General features: G+C 35.9%; 2 protein-coding genes and 1 long non-coding RNA gene across 3 annotated transcripts; all 3 read right to left on the minus strand.

Moving 5' to 3' along the window:
* Positions 1-1,439: 1,439 nt before the first annotated feature.
* LOC125192330 lies at positions 1,440-2,500 on the minus strand. The gene is made up of 3 exons (XR_007171362.1): positions 2,312-2,500; positions 2,066-2,211; positions 1,440-1,986 (listed from the first exon to the last, which is right to left on the minus strand). It is a non-coding gene; the product is annotated as an uncharacterized LOC125192330 (long non-coding RNA).
* Positions 2,501-6,197: 3,697 nt separating this feature from the next.
* LOC125192328 (ferruginol synthase-like) lies at positions 6,198-7,903 on the minus strand. Its single transcript, XM_048089871.1, has 2 exons — positions 7,034-7,903; positions 6,198-6,953 (listed from the first exon to the last, which is right to left on the minus strand). The coding sequence occupies exons 1-2, from the start codon at positions 7,901-7,903 to the stop codon at positions 6,354-6,356; spliced, it is 1,470 nt and encodes a 489-aa protein (XP_047945828.1). The 3' UTR covers positions 6,198-6,353.
* A 12,137-nt stretch (positions 7,904-20,040) lies between these two features.
* LOC125194754 lies at positions 20,041-21,222 on the minus strand. The gene is made up of 3 exons (XM_048092984.1): positions 20,752-21,222; positions 20,575-20,639; positions 20,041-20,482 (listed from the first exon to the last, which is right to left on the minus strand). The coding sequence occupies exons 1-3, from the start codon at positions 21,220-21,222 to the stop codon at positions 20,041-20,043; spliced, it is 978 nt and encodes a 325-aa protein (XP_047948941.1).
* Positions 21,223-21,555: the final 333 nt, after the last annotated feature.

Genomic DNA, 21,555 nt, shown 5'->3' on the forward strand with positions numbered 1-21,555 from the left:
GCTGCTGAATGTGTTCACGAAAGTTGGCCACTTCTGATAGATGCCGTCGGCAAGATAGTACCCTATTTTATAATGGCGGTTGTAAGCGATGAAGTTGATGGCCGATGCTTTACCATTCAGAAATTCGCTGAAGAGGTCGGATGCGCTGAGCACGTTGGCGTCGTTGGTTGATCCGGGGACCCCGAAATACGCATGCCAAATCCATAGCCGGTAGTCGGCAACGGCCTCGAGTATAACGATGGGGTGGGTGCCTTTGTGGCCGCTCGTGTATGACCCCCTCCACGCCACATGACAATTCTTCCATTGCCAATGCATGCAATCGACGCTGCCGAGTATCCCGGGGAATCCGTGCACTTGTTCGTGAAGTCGGAGCAAAAACTAACAATCTGCGGTGCTTGGCTTCTTCAGAAATTCGTCGGTGAAGGCTGCCCGGACGCCTTTGCAGAAGTTAATCAAACAAAGTCTCCCAGTGCTTTCTCCGACGTGCATGTATTCGTTGAACAAATCCGTCATTTGTTCAGTAGCAAGCTGATGGATTGCTGCAGTACATTTCTGGAGCGTCGTATGACTGGGACGACCAATAGCGTCGAACCCTTCTTGGAAGTACTCTTCCTGGGCCGCCAATGTATTTGCGATATGCAGAAAAGCTCCCGGCGCATGCGGAAACGGCGACGGAAGTAGGTATCTCCCCATACTGGGTTCGCACAAAAGTAATCGCGTACTAACCTTGCGGCGGCTTCCTCCCGGTTACAATGGATGTATTTTCGGGGTCGCTTTTGACGCACTGCGGCTTCCTTCTCCTCCCTACGTCGATATTCTTCTAGCGATTCTTCCATTATTCGATGCATTTGCTCAAATGGATCCATGAATGGATTAAAATTTGAGAGAAAAATAATGTTTTGAGATAAAGAATGTAGAGAGTGTTTGAGTGAGAATAAAGATTTTTTTTGTGGTAGATAATTTGTGGGAATGATTTGGTATTTATAGAAGTGACTGGAGGATTAAAACAATAGAAAAAAAATTAAAATTTGAAAAAAACGGCAATAAACAGATAGTATATTTTTGGGATCTTTTTTTTTTAATTTTCGATTTTTTCCTGAATCTTTAAAAAAAAAAAAAACATTTTCAACGGATATAAACGACGCCCACTCGCGGGCTGGGGAGTGGGCGTCACGCACGAACGGGAGCACGCCACATCGCCAAGGCGCGTGGCGAGCTGTCTCGCGATGTAACAATCCGAACTTTCATACCTTATTATTACTATTATTATTATTAGCGTAAAGATAAATAATAAGTGGTTGTTGTAGTATTCAAAACATGCTCTTTACGTTTATAATAATCGATCTTGGAATTTTAAATAATCGTTGCTTCGTCCTCAAACGAACATTTCAAGTACAAAAAAAAAGTAACACCAAATAAAAGTTTATAATGTCCGGCATATCTCCGAAGTCTGCTAAAGTACTATTGTACAAATTTATCAAATCTTTATCTATTACAATTAGGGGGCGGGTGGTAGCGGATACAACAATTATCAGGCTTTGTGGGAAATGAGCTTATCTTGATTTGGTGGATAGAGTTGTGGGTTGTTTGGTTCAACCCAACAAACTACTGCAGCCCAATTTGTGTGTGTTTGGTTGAAACGGATCATGGCTGAAAATAAGATGCCTCCGACTAAACTGCCCCTTGCTAGATTTTGGAATGAATCTCTACTTCTGCAGCAGACGGCGGACCGCCGCTGCACATCCACCGCCGCTGTCGCAGCAACCGCCGCGGTCATCCTTTAGCTCCGATTGCCACCCCATCTAGCAGTTCACCGGATTCGGCCATTCCTGCTTCCGCGAACGCCTCAACACCCTCGATAACTCCTCCTCCAACACGACAACAACACCCCTTCCTCCTCTCGCCACCTCCGTCTCTGCCGCCGCTGTTGCAATCAAATCCCCCTTCTCATCCAGTTCCACACCCAACAACTTCTCCCCTCCTCCCCTGCCTCCCAGATGAGAAAACTAAACAACCAAACAGAGAGAACAAATGAAAAATTGTTTCTCGGATTCCGAATACTCACGAAGACGATGTCAATTCCGTGAAGAGAAGCTTCAAATTGGAGGGATACGAGGGCAAAATTGGGAGAACACTTTGTTTTCAGGAGCATGTCTGAAATCACCGATCCTTATACCTGCCTCCCACTGTGATTGAGTTACACTACCTACACTGATAATAATAGCTGTGAGTGTGAAACCCGAGTTTTATTACCGGGTCGGGAGATTATTTTCAGAGCTACCAAACGGATGATAAGGATGATGAACATTACATTTTCTTCCCTTTTCAAGGCTACCACCCGAGCCCTTAGAGAAAAATTCACGCAGCCCGTTCAACGGTCGTGTTCGTACTTCAAGAAAGTCCGGTACATCATCAGGAATAACTGTGGATGCCATGTGGATGCCATCTGTTTTCCTACACCACAGCCACGAGCTTGAACCGGATTTTTCCTACACCAAACCCAAATCATTAAATTAATAGAGTAAGTAAAATGCATAAAAATAAAAATAGAAAAATAAAAAATAAAAAAATGAAAAGTGGCCGACACAGCAAGTAATAAGCTGGCAGAAGATTATGATCTTATGACAAAGAGGATTTGTCCGCCAAGTTGCTTAGTTTCCATATATATATATATATATATATATATATATATATATATATATATATTTACCCCAACCATCACTTTCATGCCCACACCACATAAACAATACTCCCCACAGTATTCAGCCAACGAAGTAGGAAGAAGAGGCAATCTAACAAGATCCTTTTTCATGCCACAAAGAGACATAGTCAGCAAATCTTTTCCACATCACAAAAGGTGAGTACCATAAAACACCTCACTTTTTATTTCACATCTTGCAACATTGCATATAGGCAAGGCATGACCTCTGCCCAAAAACACCAATTTAGCATCGGATGAATATATTGCATGTAGGCAGAATTGCTGTAGCTTTCAAGAACATAAAAATGGCAGATTCTCAAAGAAAAATAGGAACTTAACTTGAAATAACATAGGAGTCTGCCGGAAAGACGTCCGGCAGCGAGCTCGACACTCTGATACACGAAAGAGAAAGAAGATAAATAAGTGCGAGATGAGAACAAGAATAAGCTGTTGCGGAGGTGCACGAGAGTGCATGCAGCACGTAAACCAGACAATCTACATCACCATACGCACACGTGGCAAGGATTCAAGTTAGTTAGTCAGTTAGAAGTTGTTATAGTTGGTTAATTGTTGCTTACGTGGACATGAGAGGTTATATATATACCGATCATGATTGTAATTCAGATATTATGTGAATGAATTGATGCAAGTTGTTTCTCTCTCTTCCCTCTCTTCTCCTTCTAGTGGTTCAGTGCGTATCGGTGCAATACCGGTCTCTGTTCCTATCACCGGAGGCCCCTATTCCGCACCACACTCCGTCGCCGACAATCGACAGCCCACGCTCCGAAAATCGTCACTGTTTCATCCCATTCAAATCTAAAATTTTAATTTACAAAGCTTGGCATAAAAAAAAAAGAAGTAATAAAATAAAATCTTGGTGAATAAGCAAATGAGAGGGACAAAATAGATGAACGCAATTGTTGATCACCCCTACCTGTCGGAGATCGGCGAAACGGCGGTGGCGTGGCGGCGGAGCTGAGACGGCGATGGTGTGGTGGAGAGAGGGAGAGCCGAGAGAGAAGGGAGGGAGAAAGAGAGAAAAGAGGGAGAGACGGGAGAGAGAGGGAGAAGAGGAGGAGAGAACACCGCCGGAGGGAGGCTGGCCGACGGTCAGTAGTAGGTAGAGAGGGGGATGAGACTTTCTCTCATTTTGGTTTGGGCTATAGGTTAGGTGTGAGGGAGATGAAATGGAGTATTTATATTTGGGTCATTTTGGTATTGGGCTGCTACATTTTAATTTCTCTACTTGGGCTAAATAAAGCAAATGAAAGAATTAAATTCGAGCCCAACACCATTTTAAATAGTTGGGGCTGCAGTGAATAAATTGGAGAGGCCCAATTTCAAAACTTAATTACTTGGGCTGAAAATCAGAGGAAGTCTTAGCCCAGTTCGAAATTATAATTTGTTTGGAGGAAATTTTAAATCTTAGCTTAAGTTTTAAATTAAGGTCTCATTAATATTTTTATATGATTCATTCTAATGGTGTAACTAAGCTAAAATAATCTACCTAACGTAAGAGTAGATTTTCTAAGTAAAAGACGCATAGATCCAATTTAATCGAAACCCGAAAATAGTGGAAGAAGAATCATCCAATAATAAATAAGGTTGAGAAATTCCTTAAAGATTAATCTACCTAGCGTAAGAGTAGATTTTCTAAGTAAAAGACGCATAGATTCAATTTAATCGAAGCCCGAAAATAGTGGAAGAAGAATCATCCAATAATAAATAAGGTTGAGAAATTCCTTAAAGATAAGTGAAATAAGAAAAAAGGAATTAATTGAGGCATGCATTCCTATTAAAGTTTAAGAATTTCTTGAAGACTGATTAGTGTATCATATTATATTGTTTTGTTTCCAAAAAGGTTATCTTTGCAAGTTAAAGTCGGAGGGAGAATTTCAAGTTAAGGAAATTTAGCGAACGAGGTGAGCTTTCTTATACTAAAAATACAAATTATATTTTATGAAAACTCGAACACATGTTCGTGATTTGATATTGTCTTGCCATAAATGTTTTGTGTATGATACCTATCTGTTGGCTAAGGCCAAGTGAATTATGAATGATGATATATAAGTCGAATTCGGGTCCCAGTGAGGGTGGTGTCCCCGCTCGGACTAGTGTACACGGGATACCTCTGACCGTGAACGGACGACAGAGAAGGTGACCGTGGAACAGTGGCGGATCCAGGATTTCCGATCTGAGAGTGCGATAAATAGTTATAACGATTTAGAGTTTCAAAATTCGACTGATGTTTTAATCATTTTATATTTTTTCTTGATAATAAACTTCATTATGAGTATATAAAAAATGAGAATATTTAAAATATTATATGAATGATTTATTTGGAGTAGCAACAACATATATTATTTTTATGAAGAAATCATATTTTTAATTATCTAAGTAAAATTTAGTCATTTTGCAAAATAGAAAAAATGAAAGTGTAAAAACATTAGAAAGAGTATTATATTTAAAAATGCATTAAAATAAATTAAATTGTTTGCAAAGGATCAAGAAATAATAAAGATAAAATAAATGCATGATAACCGAATCGAATAATGTTTATAAGAGAAAATTAAATTGATTAATTATAATTTTTTTGAATGTACAATAACAAAAGCATAAACAAAATTAAATGCATTCAAAACATTAAAACATTTTACAAGACAAAATATAGAAAATTTAATTCATCGGCAAAAATATCATACTATGTTATAAAACCAAAAGAAAAAAAATAAAATATTAGTTTGGTAGACACTAAAAATAAAACAGGGAAAAAGGACACTTACTATGTTATAAAACAGAAAGAAAAAAAAAATACTAGTTTGGTAGAAACTAAAAATAAAACAGAGAAAAAGGACACTGAAAAAGCATAAGATATGAAAGTGCCATTCATAGGATTCAAACCCAGGTCTATCAAATGGCAAGGTGACATGTTTACCACTGCACCACTACTAGCATTTTGTTTTAGGGGTACACTCGTACCCCCTTGTCCTCACTTAGATCCGCCAGTGCCGTGGAAGGTGGCCACCTTCCCGGCACAAACCTCTGGCATTTTGGGCAGAGAAGGTGACCGTATGAGAACACCATCTCAGCGGCACAAGGATACCTTTGACCTGTTCGGCAGAGAAGGTGACCGTATGAGAACATCATTTCAGCGGCACAAGATGGTCAGATATGTCAAAATACAGAGAGAAAATGGACCGCAGTCGAAAAATGATTTTTAGTAAACTCAGGTCTTTCAATAAAACCCCTGAGTGTTACTGTGATGATGGCTTGACAATACAGGCTCATTAGAGCATGCGTAGTGGCATGCTAATTAAAAGAGTGAAGTCAATAAATTATCCAATTTTCATGCACTGGATCGATCTACTGCAATTGCAACCAATTACTATCACATATTGGCACACTGCATGAGGATCTATACATTCCTTCTTTTTGGACATGAAATGCATCATCCAACCTCCTTAAATCTAACAAACTTAAGTGAATGTTCGTTGAATTATAAACAAATCAAACCAAATTTTTATTAAAGTAGGAATGGAGATACAACACATGACCAAGATATCATCCAAATTTATTTTTATTAAAGTAGGGATGAAAATACGACACACCAAGATCTCATCCAAATTTTCAAGTAAAAGAAGAGGTCCAGATTTCAGAAACAACAAAGTGGAATGACCTTGAGAGGAACTGCCTTGTGTAGTACCATTCCGAACTCATCCGTGGTGTCAGGTCTCACCCCTCCTTCCATTTCCCATTCAAAATTGTGAAGCATAGAGCCCAACATTAGAGACAACATTCTATCGGCCAGAGGCAAACCCGGGCACATTCTTCTCCCTGACCCAAATGGAATAAGCTCGAAATCTTGGCCCTTAAACTCTATATTGTTGTTTAAGAATCTTTCAGGCTTGAAAGAAGTAGGGTTGGGCCAGATGCTCGAATCACTGCCTATAGCCCAAGCGTTGACGAATACCTGGGAGTGTTGGGGAATTATGTAATCCCCAATCTTGACCTCGCGATCCACCTGTCGAGGAACCAGAAACGGAACGGGAGGATGGAGCCGTAAGGTCTCTTTGATCAGTGCCTGCAAGTATGGGAGTCTTGATATGTGTGATTCTTCAACTTGCTTCTTCTCTCCAATCACACTTTTCAGCTCATTCTTTGCATTACTCATCTTCTCTGGATTAGCTAGCAGTTCTGTCATTGCCCATTCTACTGTGGATTGAGTCGTGTCTGATCCTCCCACAAATAAGTCCTATATAAATTGTGCAACCATGTAAGTTTTTAGAATATACTATCATATTGAAACAAATTTTAGAGAGAGAGAGGTGCCACCACAAACAGATGTCGAATGTCCTTGAAGTTAAAGTCATACTCATCAGATTCCTCCATGAGATCGAAAATCACAGCCAACAAATCATTCTTCCTCTCCAATTCCATAGATCTTGATTCAAACCTCTCATCAATTATCCCTCCCAAAACACCAAGCAATCTCCCCAAGTAAAACTCCGACCTCTTCTTGATCCTCTGCGGATCCAACCACTTGAGAAACGGGAAAAAGTCGGCCACATTAGGAGTCCCCAAAGTCGTCATCAAGCCCTCGACCGTCTCCTTCAGATGCTGCGTTGTGCCGGATTCAAATTCAATCAAATCCACAGAGAAAATAGTCGCGCTCATAAGATTAAACGACGTCACAAACGCCGCCTGCCCCAAATCCACGGCCCGCCCGCTCTCGCTGCACTTGCGCAAGTAATCTATCAGCCTCTGGACCTTCTCGCGCCGGACTCCCGCGCCGCCGTCGAGGCGCCGCGCCGAGAACATCTGCTCTCTGTACAGCTTTCGCAGTTTTCTCCACCTCTCTCCAACCGGTATGAGTGCGAGTGAAATCTTGTCGAAGCCGTGCGCTTCGGCGGCGGCGGAGATGGTGCGGCCGGAGAAGGCTTGGTCGTGCTCTTGCAGCACCAGTCTGGCAGAATCCGGCGACGATATGACGACGGTGTTGATGCTACCGAGCTTGAGAGACATCACAGGGCCGTAGGTTTTGGAGAGGTCGGCGAGAGACTTGTGGGGGTTCCGCCCTAGCTGGAGGATGTTTCCGATGATCGGGAACTGGTATGGCCCCGGTGGAAAGTTCCGGCTGGGGCGGCAGAAATGAGACCATGCCAAAATCGATACAATTATTGCGATCAAGAGTGAGAGAGCCATTTTAGCCAATTCTGTGATAGGAGAGAAAGCCTTTGTTACTTAAATAATCAAGTCCTTGCATGTGTTACTTAAATAACGAAACTTTTGAGTACTGTTTTAAGATGGGCTATGAGTTGGGGCAATAGGATTTTTTAGGAGTACTCTCCTATTATTAGTCACAACACTAACTACACTATTCATGGGCGTTACATTGCACTTTACTCCATCACTAATTCAAAAGATAACATCTACGACTATTCCTCTGTTAACTATTTACTCTTTGAACTTTTTTTATCCCATTAATTCATTTCATTAAATTAAAAATACGATTAATAAAAAAATATTCATTAAAAAAATTAAAAAAATTACAATATACTCCTTCCGTCCCCCAAAATTCATCACCATTTGGCCTGACACGAGTTTTAAGAAATGTAATAGAAAGTGAGTTGAAAAAGTTGGTGGCATGTGGGTCCTACTTTTATATATTAGTTTTAAAATAAAAGGTGAGTGAGAATGAGTTAGTGGAATATGTGATCCATTACCAAAAATAATAAAAGTGAAAGGTGACAAATTTTTAGGGATTGACGAAAAAGGAAATAGGTGACAAATTTTCAGGGACGGAGGGAGTAAATTTTTAAAAATAAAAATCACATAATTTAAATCCTAAAAATGAACCGGTGTCTTGTTATAAGATCATCATAACCGGTCTCACAATGACTCCGTTTTGAGCTGCCTTTCTTCAATCCTCTTGATGGCAGAGAATCTTTGAATATCCGTGCTCACTTGGTCGACTCTGAAGCATTATTTCAAAACGTAGTTTTCAGTCACCCTCACCCAAAAAATATTCCGGTTATGTTGGTTCTCACGAATCGGATCCTCTGTAGTGGCGACTCACACTTCGAACAATTTCTTGGATTGGTTGTCAGATTCCAGATTCTGAATTCGGGATTTTGGTCGTAATCTTCCTAAATTTGGGACAACTATTGTGACGAACCGTAGGGCGTCATGTACTGCATGTGGGGCATGTGCAACATGTGAGGTCAAGTAAACGTCATTAGTTGGAGTCCGTGGCCTCTGGTAGTTGGGCGTTGCTGAGTCTTGGGTACTCGAAGTCGGATAATCTAGCGACAACACATTATTGTTGTTGAGATTGAGGCTCTCAACTTTCATCTGGGTTGGCCGACCATATTAGCACAGCCGACCATATTAGCACAATTGAAAATGATTATTTGAACAGAGAAATATATGAGTGAGAAATTAAGATATACTGTGTTTTTAGTCTTGAAAAAAATTACTATATGATAAATGGGTTATTTATAGATGATTTTAGGATAAGTCGAAAATTAAAATATTAAAAAAAAGGGGAAGAACATTGATATTTGGGAAAATGGAAATTTCTTATTAAATGCTAATTTTATTCGGTTTCTTAAAAATTAATATTGAAAGTGGGCGTCACTGACTCAACGAAAGCATGCCGGGGGGTGTTGGGGGGGGGGGGGGGTGGCGCGCTTTCTCGAAAAATGCATCTCCCCTTGCGAAACCCCTTGACATGCAACGGTGTCTTGCAGACGTCTTGTCTCGGCGGGATGAGACCGAGACGCCGGTGGGCACCGTTATGAATGCTCTTAGGCCATCCGCAATCCCATCCTTTTGTCAATTTCTTTCTTTCATTATTCATGAATTTGTTAGAGAATAATTTAGTTATTTACCTATATATTCTATACATAAAAAATATATATTAGTGTATTTTATTATTCTAGGTTCATCCAACTAGTTCTTCCCTATACTAGTAAAAATTGAATGATCCTTGAATATTTTATTCACACAACTATTGCAAAATTTAGTTATTTACCTATTTTGTAAAAAAAAATATACTCCCTCTATCCCTGATATGCATTTTTCCCTTTTTAGTCCGTTCCACATGAATATGCACTTTCTAATTTTGGAAACTCTTTTATCTCTATTGAGGACTCATTCTCCACTAACAATATTTTAATTACTTTATAATTTAGAATTCTAAATTATAAAAAAGGATGCATGTATATATATTTAATTTCTTAAACTTATTATCTAATAGAATTATAATAGTCATCCACATCTAATTGATTTTTTTATTACTAAATTAAAATTCCAAAGTTATAAAAACGATTACATGCATATATTATTAATTTCTTAGTGTTATCATCCAACGAAATACGAAATAATAATATCCATTCCATCCAAGTATTTTATTATTAATTCATCTTTAAAATTTTAAGTTGTAAAAACGACTGCATGTGTATATGCTACATCCAGTGGCGGAGCTAGAATTTTAACGATGGGAGGCCCAAATTACCATTAAAATTTATTGAGTGTGTTCAGTGCTAACGACGCGGAAACAACTTGAACGAGATCAACATAAAAGCCTCGCGTGAGAAATGGATAATGGAAAAATTAATTAGTGAATAGATTTATAGAGCATAGCACATATTTTACTACTAATATTTTATGATATATTTTCATATTAGATCAAAGAGTTATCATCTACTATTATAGATTTTTTTTTATCATAATAGGCTTCACATTAAAATTGATTTTATTAATATCATATAGTAATATTTTACAATATTTATGAAATTGAAGAATCATTTTATAATCTTAAAGTGTAAAATTCTTTCTTTTTTATGATTATAAATTTAAATGATTTATGTACAAAATTACTAAGGGAAAAAATCAATAAAAGTTTATGTGAGAAAATCCATAAAATATAAATGAATATGAGAAAACTAACAAAATTTACTAATTTGAGAAAATAAGAAAACAAGTCGCAAATGAATTATGTGTATAACTTTAAAATCAAATTTACAAATGTATAAATCAAATAAAACATAATTGAATACAAAATAGAAGAAATAGATAAAATCAAAAAATCCCAAGTGGGGTTTGAACCTGGTACCCATGAACAAGAAGGCAGAGTTCTACCCAACTGCACTGGCATTACATAATTGTAAAGCTACTTACATATATTATATTAAATAGGCAAATGGGTGAGGGGGCCAAAGCCCCCCCGGCTCCACCGTGGCTCAGTCCCTGGCTATATTCATCTTTGAAAAATTAAAATTTTTAAAATGACAAGAGTTTTAATGCATAATTTGTAAAGTATAAGAGAAAAGAATTGGTAAAATAAGATCAGAGAGGGAAAGAAAAATGGATAAAGTAAGAAAAAGTAGTGGAAACAGTGTTAGCAGATTGTGGGGTTCAAATCATGAAATAGAAAGTTAAAAAATTTTTATTTTTAAGTAACGATCCAAAACTAAAATAGTTTTAATTTTCAAGGGATAGATGTAATATTTAATTCTTAAGGGACGCCAATCCTATTGTTTATTCAAATAGGACGACGGGAATCTTAGATTAAATAATACAGCCACCGGAGAAAGAAGACTCATTATACTCACCACCTACTAACTAGCCCTTCAAATATAGAGGATATATTTTACGATCTTCCAAATATGTTTCTACAAATATTTTTACTCATACTTTTTCACATGGTTTCTTTACGATTCTAACTCAATCTTGGTGAACTTAGATATTAATGTAGAAGGATGGAGTAATTTTATTATCTATTTTAGAGTTGTATCTATACATATATAAAAGGCGAGTTTTGGCCTTCTTTTGAAATATTTATAAGTTTTGTCCTCATTCTGAAATACTTATAAGTTATGGACTAATTTGAATATTTGATAATTGGGCATGATAATCAATACATATAGCATTTATAATTCAAGTATTAATTATTTAATAACAGATAAAGGTGGGAATCATAACATCTTATTTGACCATATATCATTTTGGGTATTACAAATGAAAATCTATCTATACATCTTCATCATATAAAAGTTGTGTTTTGAGTACTAATTTAGAATATTTTAAAATATATTTGTATTAAACAATATAGTGTATTAATAATAATTATAGGATTTGTAACTTCTTTCAAAATTAAGAATTGTATTAGTAATAATTATGATAATTTAAAATGGCAGTTACAATCTAATCACATTGTTGTGTGGGGAAATAATTTTTGTTGGGTTAAGCGTTAGTAATAAATAGAAATCCACCATGTATATATTGATGAATTAACATAATTTTCACACAGCGTGTGTATCTTAATTTATTTCAATATATTAAAGAATTTATGTACGTACAAAATTATTTTTATGCACATAGGAAATCACTAACTCTCATTTAAGAACCAAACAAGTATATATGCGTATTACATAGGTTAAAAATTTTAATCAAAAACTCATCTATCTGCCATTTTAGATTAAAAGATTTAGTCTCTTTTAATTTAATAAGTATCGAGTAATATAAAATTATTTTAATTAAATGTCATTTCATTTCTTTGTAACACTCAATTTAATATCCAAAAATTAATGCTCATCATTATTTTACCGTTACATATTTGCTATCATGAATTCTCTATGAGAATAGAATAAAAAGTCAAAATATTAAATTCTCTTATAAAATTAATGTGTGTCCGTATATAGTTTCCATCCATCAATCAATTTTTTAATTAATTATCCAGTTTTTGATACTTATTATTCACATTTAAAGGTGCAAATTTATGACTTTAATTTGGAGAAGTTATAAATCATCTCATGGTTAATTTTTTATCTATAAATATGACGTTTGAAGACTTACTATCTACACATTCCTACTTACCTCACACTTAAGTTTGATATTTTGTTCATATCTTATGAAGAAAGGTCGACATCATGGAATCATTCTTCACATCGGGTTATAGTGTGTTTTCATTACCGTGCGGTATGTTGTTTATGCGCTATTTTATGTTTGTATGCAAATTATATAAAATCATTAATTATATTTTTTTTGCTTAGGGCGTTATTATTCAAGCAACTTTTCTGTGAAGTTTACACGAAAGGTTTGGTGCAATACTTAAGGAAGTGACGTTTTTTCGTACAATTTCATGTTTATCATTTGTTGTATTTTCATTGTGGTTGTGTGTTTTGTTTTGTTTATTTGTTTTTTTTTTACTCTTCACGACGGCAAATTGTATGAGAGAATGAGGTAGAGGGGCACAGCGTGGACGAAGGCCGATATGGTGAAATTTCGGTGTAGCATCACAGCTGGCATATTCTTGTCCAATTTGCATATTCATATTTAGTCTTTTTCAATAATAATATTATTAATAGTCTTACTAATTGTGGATTGGATATTAGGCTATTCATCAAGTTTAGACTTCCCCATATTATTGGTCTTTATATTTTTGGTTTAATCTTCTTCAATAATTATATTAGTCTGATGAACTGTACTTTATTCCTTTTGTTATAAAGATGAGCTATTAGGCTATTAAGTTTAAGCTTGCCTATATTATTGGTCCGTTATATATTTGGCTAAGCGATAGCCTTCACTAATATATATTACCATCTTTTTGGATCACTTATATAAGACGTTATTACTATATCCTCTGTCCCATGGTAGAAAATTATGCTATACTACATATCAGTATTTTTTCAACATATCTATATAAGTTGAGTTATGGAAGTATTAATGCTCTTATAAATTAAATAGTATATTATAACTTAATTCTTTTTTAATTCATTTTTAAGTTTTACTTTAATATTGCCTGAATCATTTAGCTATTGTTTTATATTTATTCCATGTCAATTTTTAAAATTTGTTGTTATTAAATGGGTCAATTAATAACAAAATAGTAATAAGTTGATTTATAATTTATTTATTCACAATTATGAAATTTTTGTATGGAAAGTAGTTCGTGAGATGTTATAATTTCAATTAATTCTAATATAGGAATAGTATTTTTATTTAGTACTCCATGATACATGGATTATTTTTTTTTCTTCGAAGAACTTAATGAAATGATGTTATTTCAAATAATTTCCATTCATGTATTATGAATCAAAGCTTTCCAAATTTTTATGATTCATTCTTAATTATTTCATGTTTAATATATATGTTTTAGCCGTATAATTCATAGTTATTATATACATTTTTTATAATGTTTTAAATTTTTTTAAATAACCTATAATTTAAAATTATTATTTTAAAATATTTAATCTGTGCATCGCACAGGTGTGATACTAGTTTCTTTTATTGTGTGAATAGATTTCATGGCCACAAAATATAGTAACCGCACATTAGTGTAGCAAAATAATTAGATTATCTTCCATTTTAGATCAAATTACAACAATTAGATTAACTGTTATTATACACGTAGTAATAAATTTTGATATAGATCATCGCTCATGCTTATACCGTGAATCATGAATCAACGTTACTCCCTTCGTCCCATATAATTCGTCCCAGTTTTCTATTTCAGTCTGTCCCACATAATTTGTCTCACTTCACCTTTACCATTTATGGTAGTGCACTCCATATTCCACTAACTCATTCCTACTCACATTTTATTATAAAACTAATATATAAAAGTAGAACCCACATTTCACTAACTTTTTCAACCCACTTTTCATTACAATTCTTAAAACCCGTGCCCGGTCAAAGTGACCCGAATTATCCGGGACGGAGGGAGTATAAAACTTTTAAGATTTAATGATATTAATTTTATTTAATTACTACTAATTATTTTTATTTTCCTTAACAATTATTATTCGTTGCACTATTTAACATTAAAGCCGTTACAAATAAAGAATACATGGATACAATTTAAATCCATGGCTATAAATATACTACTTTGTTTGCTTGTACGTCACTTACTACCTTCTTTTGCTTCACTGAATTTTCTGGAAAAAACAATTTGTTTACTTTGCACATTCTTTTTGTGTGATTATATTTTGTTACTAATATTTGTTGTTTGTGTTTTATTAATTGAAAAGATGGGGTCGACGCCTGACGATGAAAGTGTTGGAGATGATGAACGGAGAAGATCCGGTGGATAGAGATGCATGAGCATAGGCGATTTTGGGAATCCATATTTTTTATTGAAAATTTCATTTCTTGGTTGCATCCTAATCCATTACTCCCTCCGTCCCGCTTTAAGAGTCCCAGTTGAGTTGGTCACATATTTTAAGAAAAAAGTGTTTAGTGTGTAATGAATAAATATTTAGTGGATGTTGGGATCCACTTTTAGTTGAGTGTTCAATAAATAAATGTTTTAGTGGATGTTGGGACCCACTTTTTTATTGGTTGTAGTGGATTTTGGGACCCACTTTTAACACTTTGTAGGTATTTTTTTTTTTTTTATTAATTTATCTCAGCAGGACTCTTAAAGCGGGGCGCCCAAAATTGATGTCGGGACTCTAGCGAGGACGGAGAGAATAATTTTTAGTAATAGATGATTAACTAGTTAATCGATTCTCAATTAACAGAATTATTGAATGTTTATTGATTAATAATTAATGAGATTAAAGATCAATTCAAATATAAATACAATATTTTATTTTCAACATTATTTAAAATAATTAACAAGACAATATGTGAAGCTCTTTTGTTTTTTTGTTTTTGTTTTTAATTAATGTGATCTATAAACTCTATAAAATTTTAATTGTGATTTATAAATTCCGTATAATTTTATCTTTTATCATTTTATTTATTTAAGTAAATTGACATTTCCAATTTTACGTGAAGAAATTTCAAAGAGTCGTGCAACGCACATGGGTGATACTAGTTACTAATAAAATACAACTTCAAAACAAAATAAAAAATTGAGTCTTCATTCCATCCTACCATAAGTGATTTACGTTCCTTTTACGATCCCACTTAAAATGAATCATATTTATTTTTAGGAAAAAAATAAATTAAGAAGTTGTGCGTAGTAGATTAACTTATACCCCCTCCTTACCAGCTAAGATGGCATTTTTTTTTAGTTTGTCTTAAATAAAATTCACACATTTCAATATTTGGTAATATTTTCTCTAAGATTATTTTTCCTATTATTTCACTCAACCATTTTTTCTCACTCTAATTGAAATTTTCAACTTTCTTTCTCTCTACATTTACTACTTACAGTCACTTTTTATCTTTTCAATTAAACACACAACCAACAACTACTAAAATTTTATGTCTAACTAAGAAACATATCATCTTAATTGGAACGGAGGGAGTACTTAGATAATAGAATAGGAGGGAGCATCAAATTTGATCGAGAAGCTCTTAATGTAAATTTTAAGATTAAATTTTGAACATAAAAACTTTTTTGCTTCATTTGATTAAAATTTAAAACTATATAGAAAATAAAGTTGAGCATAGCTTCAATTGGAATAGAGACAGGGCAACTGAACCCAATGGCATATTCATAGCAGCATCCCATACAAATCAAGAAAATCTCTCACCTCTCATCATCAATTGGAATAGGAGATAAAATTTGGGGGACTCGGCCCTATATATATTTAAAAACACACGATCCGATTGCTCGTTGCGTCTTCTCTGCTTCCAGCTTTTTTCACCTTTCGCGTGCCTCATTGGTGGTTGCAAGTGCCTCCAAGCGACATTGCTCTTTCAACTTCGCTGCCATCTTCCTCTCGTCTCGTTTCTTCTGCTTCCCTTATTGACTCGATCTCGTCCCCTTGATTAATAGGCTCCTCATCGCCACGGGGCTCAGGTTTTGTATTCCACAGTTCCATAAAACATTGCACTTGAAGAAGTATTTGCTCCAATTTCAGTTAGTACTTAGTTACAATGAGGCACTTTATCATTACTTTCATCCAAAAAGATCTAAAGAAGGTAGTCTATTCAGACTTATAACTTCTCCTTGACATAGTTTAGCAACAAAATTATGCAACTAGCTATGCATTTATCAGTTCCATGACCATTTGATCCAGTATTTTATTTCCAAATTGACAGAATATATATAGGGATGTATTCAAATCCTAACATATTTTCATTGCAATTCATTTAATAGCCATTCATTCATTCTACAAAAAATGCAGTTATCAGGAGTTGTACCTGGTGCCATGGAACATGGCCGTTCAAGCATCGTCAACCAAAAACACGTGAACCTTCTTCTCAACCTCAAGCCAGCTACACCCCGGGTCCTTCTTCACTCCTCGATCCCTCATAAATTTACGGACTTTGGCAACACTATCCCACCGCCCTGCAGCAGCAAATATATGTCCCATCATGCTTCGGAATCATGTCAAAGAGTTTTTCAGCAGCACGGACGCCTAAGTCCACGGTTCAAATAGTCTTGGGCCTGGGTTTGCAAATTAGCCAAATTGGAGCCCATTTCAACCAATGAGGCCATCCTAACTAAGCCCGCTTCGTTTCACTGGTGGGCCAGGCCTGGGCCGAGCTAGGCCGGGCGACTTTAATACTTCCTCCATTTAAAAATAGAATTTTCTTTTTGTTAATTCGTTTCTTAGAAATATAGAACTTCTCATTTTAGAAAATGAACATCATATTCCATTACCACTAATTCCACTATCTGGATTGAGGTGGACGCATATTTGTTCCAATGACCCAAGGCAAGTAGGTCAGCCTCAAGGCCAGATGATGCATCTAGCGGTGTCCAGAATGCTCGTATGAGAGCACCATCACAACCTCGGATTAGTCCACCTCCACATGATCTATCTCCTGAGCCGAGAACCAAACGTTTGTGTTGAGTTCGATCCATCCTTGGTCCGGGGGTTTCCATTTAACCATCCGGGCTCTCTTCAGGGATGTACCAAAAGCTCACAACTGCCCTCCTCACTTGATTGTGAAGTTTGAATAAAGTTATAAATTGAAAAATTCAAATAATCACACAGATGAATAAGCCTCATCAGATGAAGATCAAGAAGTCTGCCGGGGAACATAAGCTGGTAATTCCAGAAAAAGTTCCACCATGGCTGAATTTCACCCTCACTTTCCAATGTGAGGAACTGCAGATGCTACGAGGACATGTCAAGTCCAACGAAATAGATCTGAGTTCCTTGAAGTTCCGAAGGAATGAGAAGAACCCCAAATCCTTAATTGGTGAATTCAATCATTTCTTCACTGGTAAAGCCTGCCATCTTAGTGAGAAGTTCACAGATTTCATCCGCTGATTCAGTAGATTGCAAGGTCAAAATCTCAACAATCTAACATGGCTTAAATACATACCCATACTTACGACACTACCGCCTAATGCTGGTTACGCTTGATGGTTAACCGGGCAATGCTTGAAAGCACGATGCTCGACCTCAAAATGCTAAGCAAGCACACAATCGAGCATAATGCATCAAAAAATGCACAATGTTAGTTCGATGATTAAACACTTGATCGAGCACGAACATCTTGCATCAAGTAATAGTAATTAGTTGTAAATTTGAAATTATTTATTCTTATCGTTCGTATGCAAATAAGGAAAACGGAAACATTAAATCTTAAAGCTAATGATGTTCTGTGAATGAGCTTTGCCGATTGCGTTACATTTACATACTCAATTAGGACAATGATACCACATGTCATGAAAAGTTACGTATGTATAAATACACATGGAAGATTAGTTAACACGCTTGAAACGATTGGATGACCAAGATCTATAAGTAAACTAACAATTGACGAATAAGTTGCAATTTTTTGCACATTCTAGCACATTATTAGAAGAATCATACAATGAAAACTAATTTCATGCGGTCGAGAGAATCGGTTAGAAGGTACTTTAATAGTATACTGCAAATACAAATGTGTGGAAAAAAGAATGTCCGTTCTGCAAAACCAAATTCTGTTACTATCAATGGTGAAAGGAAAAGAGAAGCAGTGGCAAACAATAATTAATTTCTACACATAATTATTTGCATTTAAACGCATAAAATTGCAGTTCACGGCAACCAGGCATGAACCCGCGCTTCGTCAACCCAAAAATTATACAGAATGTTCCAGAGAAGAAGATCCCCTCTCGATGCAGGAAAACGCAACCGGCCTCTCTGCAAAGCTCTCATCAGATATGTCAATCCAGAGAAGATCCCCTCAATTTGGAAGGCCGAATTATTCGGTTCAAGACGACTCAAGTATTCAACAGTTCAATGAACCAGTTGCAAGCCGATCAAATTTTTAAAACACTAGGTTCACAAAGATAGTGTTTCTAAGTGTACAGTTCCTCATTCTTGAAAAATAATTTTTTTTATATTATTATTATACATCCTTCAAATAATAGCCTGACATGAAACAACTCATAATGATAAGATCAAACATAAACACCACTTAATAATAATAAAAAAAAAGCATTCAACACGAACATGTCTCGTACACGCGCTAACAAAATGATATCACGTTTACACGATTCGATAACGACCAAAAAATCTAGATTAACATTATGAACAAGAATGAAATTATAAACAATTGCCACAGTAGTTCATTTTTGTTACGTCCACTGAAATTAGTCAATTTTTATTTATAGATAGTATCTCAACAATATATATAAACTTGACGACATGATAAGGCCAAACTCGAATAACACACAATAAGATAACATTAAAAATGAACATGAGCACGATGCAGATTGACATTATCATTTAGAATGATATCATAGAGAGCATCCCAAAATATATTTACTAGCCACACCAGAATAGGTTGACATGATAAAGCCAAATCTGAACACCGTACGATAAAGAAACCTTAGACACGAACATGACCAGATAACCACAAAACACAAATGTAGACTAGCATTATAAACTCTGAACTCTTAAGTGAGAAAAAGTTAGGTATCAAAATTATGCAGAAGTATGGTAATCCTAAAAAATAATTTAGCATTATAAACTAGAACGAGGTCCCATTAAACTTCCTTTGTTTCTAAAAAAGATCTCATTTTTTATGCTTTGGTACATCCACAAAACTGAATCCATTTTCAGTTCAAACTCTATGATATACAAATAAATACGGAGCATATAATAGTCTAATACAATAACAACACAACATGATAAGGTCGAACACTAACACCACACAATAAGAAAACCTGTTATTATAATACAAAAGCCTATGACAGGCTCTCCATATCAGAGGTAATTAACAAAATTAGCCACTAAATAATGCCATTTAAGGTACAAATTGGGGCTAATTGTCACTTTATTGCAAAATTGCAAGAGATATCATAGGTGCAGTAGCAACAACAATATTACATACAACACGATAAGGCCAAACCCGAACAGTAAACGACAAAGAAGATTTATAACCAAAAAACTACACCACAAACAATCCTTCCACACAAACACACAAATGTATACTAACTAAAACGAGATCACATTCTTGAATCCGAAATTCTTGAATGAGAAAAGGCTAGGAGTGAAAATCAGGGCACTAACGTAATCCTTCGCAGCTGCATCCTCAAACATACCGACTTGTTGAATAGTTCGTGTCTTGTTGGAGTAGTAGATGAGCCGCTTTTTGGCCAGCAGCATCAAAACGTCACCATCTTTAAAAAGTTTAATTGGTTTAACGCACATATAATTCCAACCAAAAACAGAAGCCCGATCAAAATCAAAACCGTTACTACTCATCTTGTACAGTATAGTCCAAGATTCCTCGACATGGTATTCCTTCATCGACCAAACGACAATTTCATCTTCCCATGTGTATGAATAACAGAGACAATCCCTCAAAGTAGACAACTCCCCGGTTAGACGGCTACGTCCATTTACAGGAGGCGGAGGAGGAGGAGCAGCGAAGTTGCTAAAACATTCATTTTCTAGATCAAAACCACAAATCCGTAAGGCATGAGGCGAATAATATGCTCCTGTCCAATGGATGTTGCCATTACAAACAATGTGTGCAGCTGTATAGAATCCGAGACCTGAAGCAGCGCCGGCTGCAACGCGCCTCCATGTTCCTGTTCCAAGGGTGTATACATAGTGAAAGTCGGTGTCCGCATTGATACAGACCACCTTATATTGCCCACTTATTTTGCTCACACCAAAACCAAAACAAAACAACGGATCAACATCATCATCATCAACAACAACAGCATCATCATCTAAGATGTAATCCTCAGGGCCCCATAGCTCTATATACTGACGAGTGATCGGATTGCATATAAAAAGAGGAATTTGAGAAAACCCTAACTTTGAGTGCAGAAGAAGCAATCCATTTGCAGCCATAGCCGCCAGTTGTTCTGAGTTTTCGTGAGGGATATCGAAATCTGTGAGCGGAATGTAGTGAAGATCATGGCTCTTCTCCTCATCGGCTTCGTCTTCGTCTTCGTCTTCAATATCGAAAATTGAGGACCGAATTGAGTTCATCTGCTGCAAGAGAGCTAGGGCGGGTGGGGTTTTGTATTCGAAATCGTCGGAATCGAGCAGATTGAGCCATGATTTGCAAACGCACTTGCTTAACGCAATGCTTCTGATAGGGAGCCGCGAGAGGATGTTGGTGGTGATTTCTGATGGCAGATTTCTGAAGAAATTACGCTCCATTGATGGTAGAAATGGATGCGTATGAGAATGGTGAAGAAGAAGAAGAATAAGCAGCAGCGGCGTTCATTTTGGAGGACTAAATAGTGAGAAATAGGGTTTCTTCTGCTACAGTAAATAAGAATTAGGGATTTCGTCAATTTTTACGCTTAGTTAGTAAATAAATCTAAGAAAAATAGACAAAGTTAATGATAGAGTAATCAGTGGTAAACTGGTAAAGGAAGATAGAGTTAGGGAGAAGTGGCTTAGGCAAAGTTAGTGGTGTTAGTGGTGTTTAAAACATTTCATTTCTAGAATTGGTCTAGTTTTATGGACGGCCAAATTGTTAAAACTAAT

The sequence above is a fragment of the Salvia hispanica genome, chromosome 6 (assembly GCF_023119035.1).
Source record: "Salvia hispanica cultivar TCC Black 2014 chromosome 6, UniMelb_Shisp_WGS_1.0, whole genome shotgun sequence".
Classification (NCBI taxonomy): domain Eukaryota; kingdom Viridiplantae; phylum Streptophyta; class Magnoliopsida; order Lamiales; family Lamiaceae; genus Salvia; species Salvia hispanica.

Coding starts and splice junctions, on each gene's coding strand:
- LOC125192328 (XM_048089871.1), bottom strand. CDS start 7,903: ATGGCTCTCTCACTCTTGATCGCAATAATTGTATCGATTTTGGCATGG. Junction 6,954..7,033: donor ACATTCGACATCTGTTTGTG/GTGGCACCTCTC, acceptor CAATTTATATAG/GACTTATTTGTGGGAGGATC.
- LOC125194754 (XM_048092984.1), bottom strand. CDS start 21,222: ATGGAGCGTAATTTCTTCAGAAATCTGCCATCAGAAATCACCACCAAC. Junction 20,640..20,751: donor TTGTTGTTGATGATGATGAT/GTTGATCCGTTG, acceptor CCCTTGGAACAG/GAACATGGAGGCGCGTTGCA. Junction 20,483..20,574: donor TCTATACAGCTGCACACATT/GTTTGTAATGGC, acceptor TGAATGTTTTAG/CAACTTCGCTGCTCCTCCTC.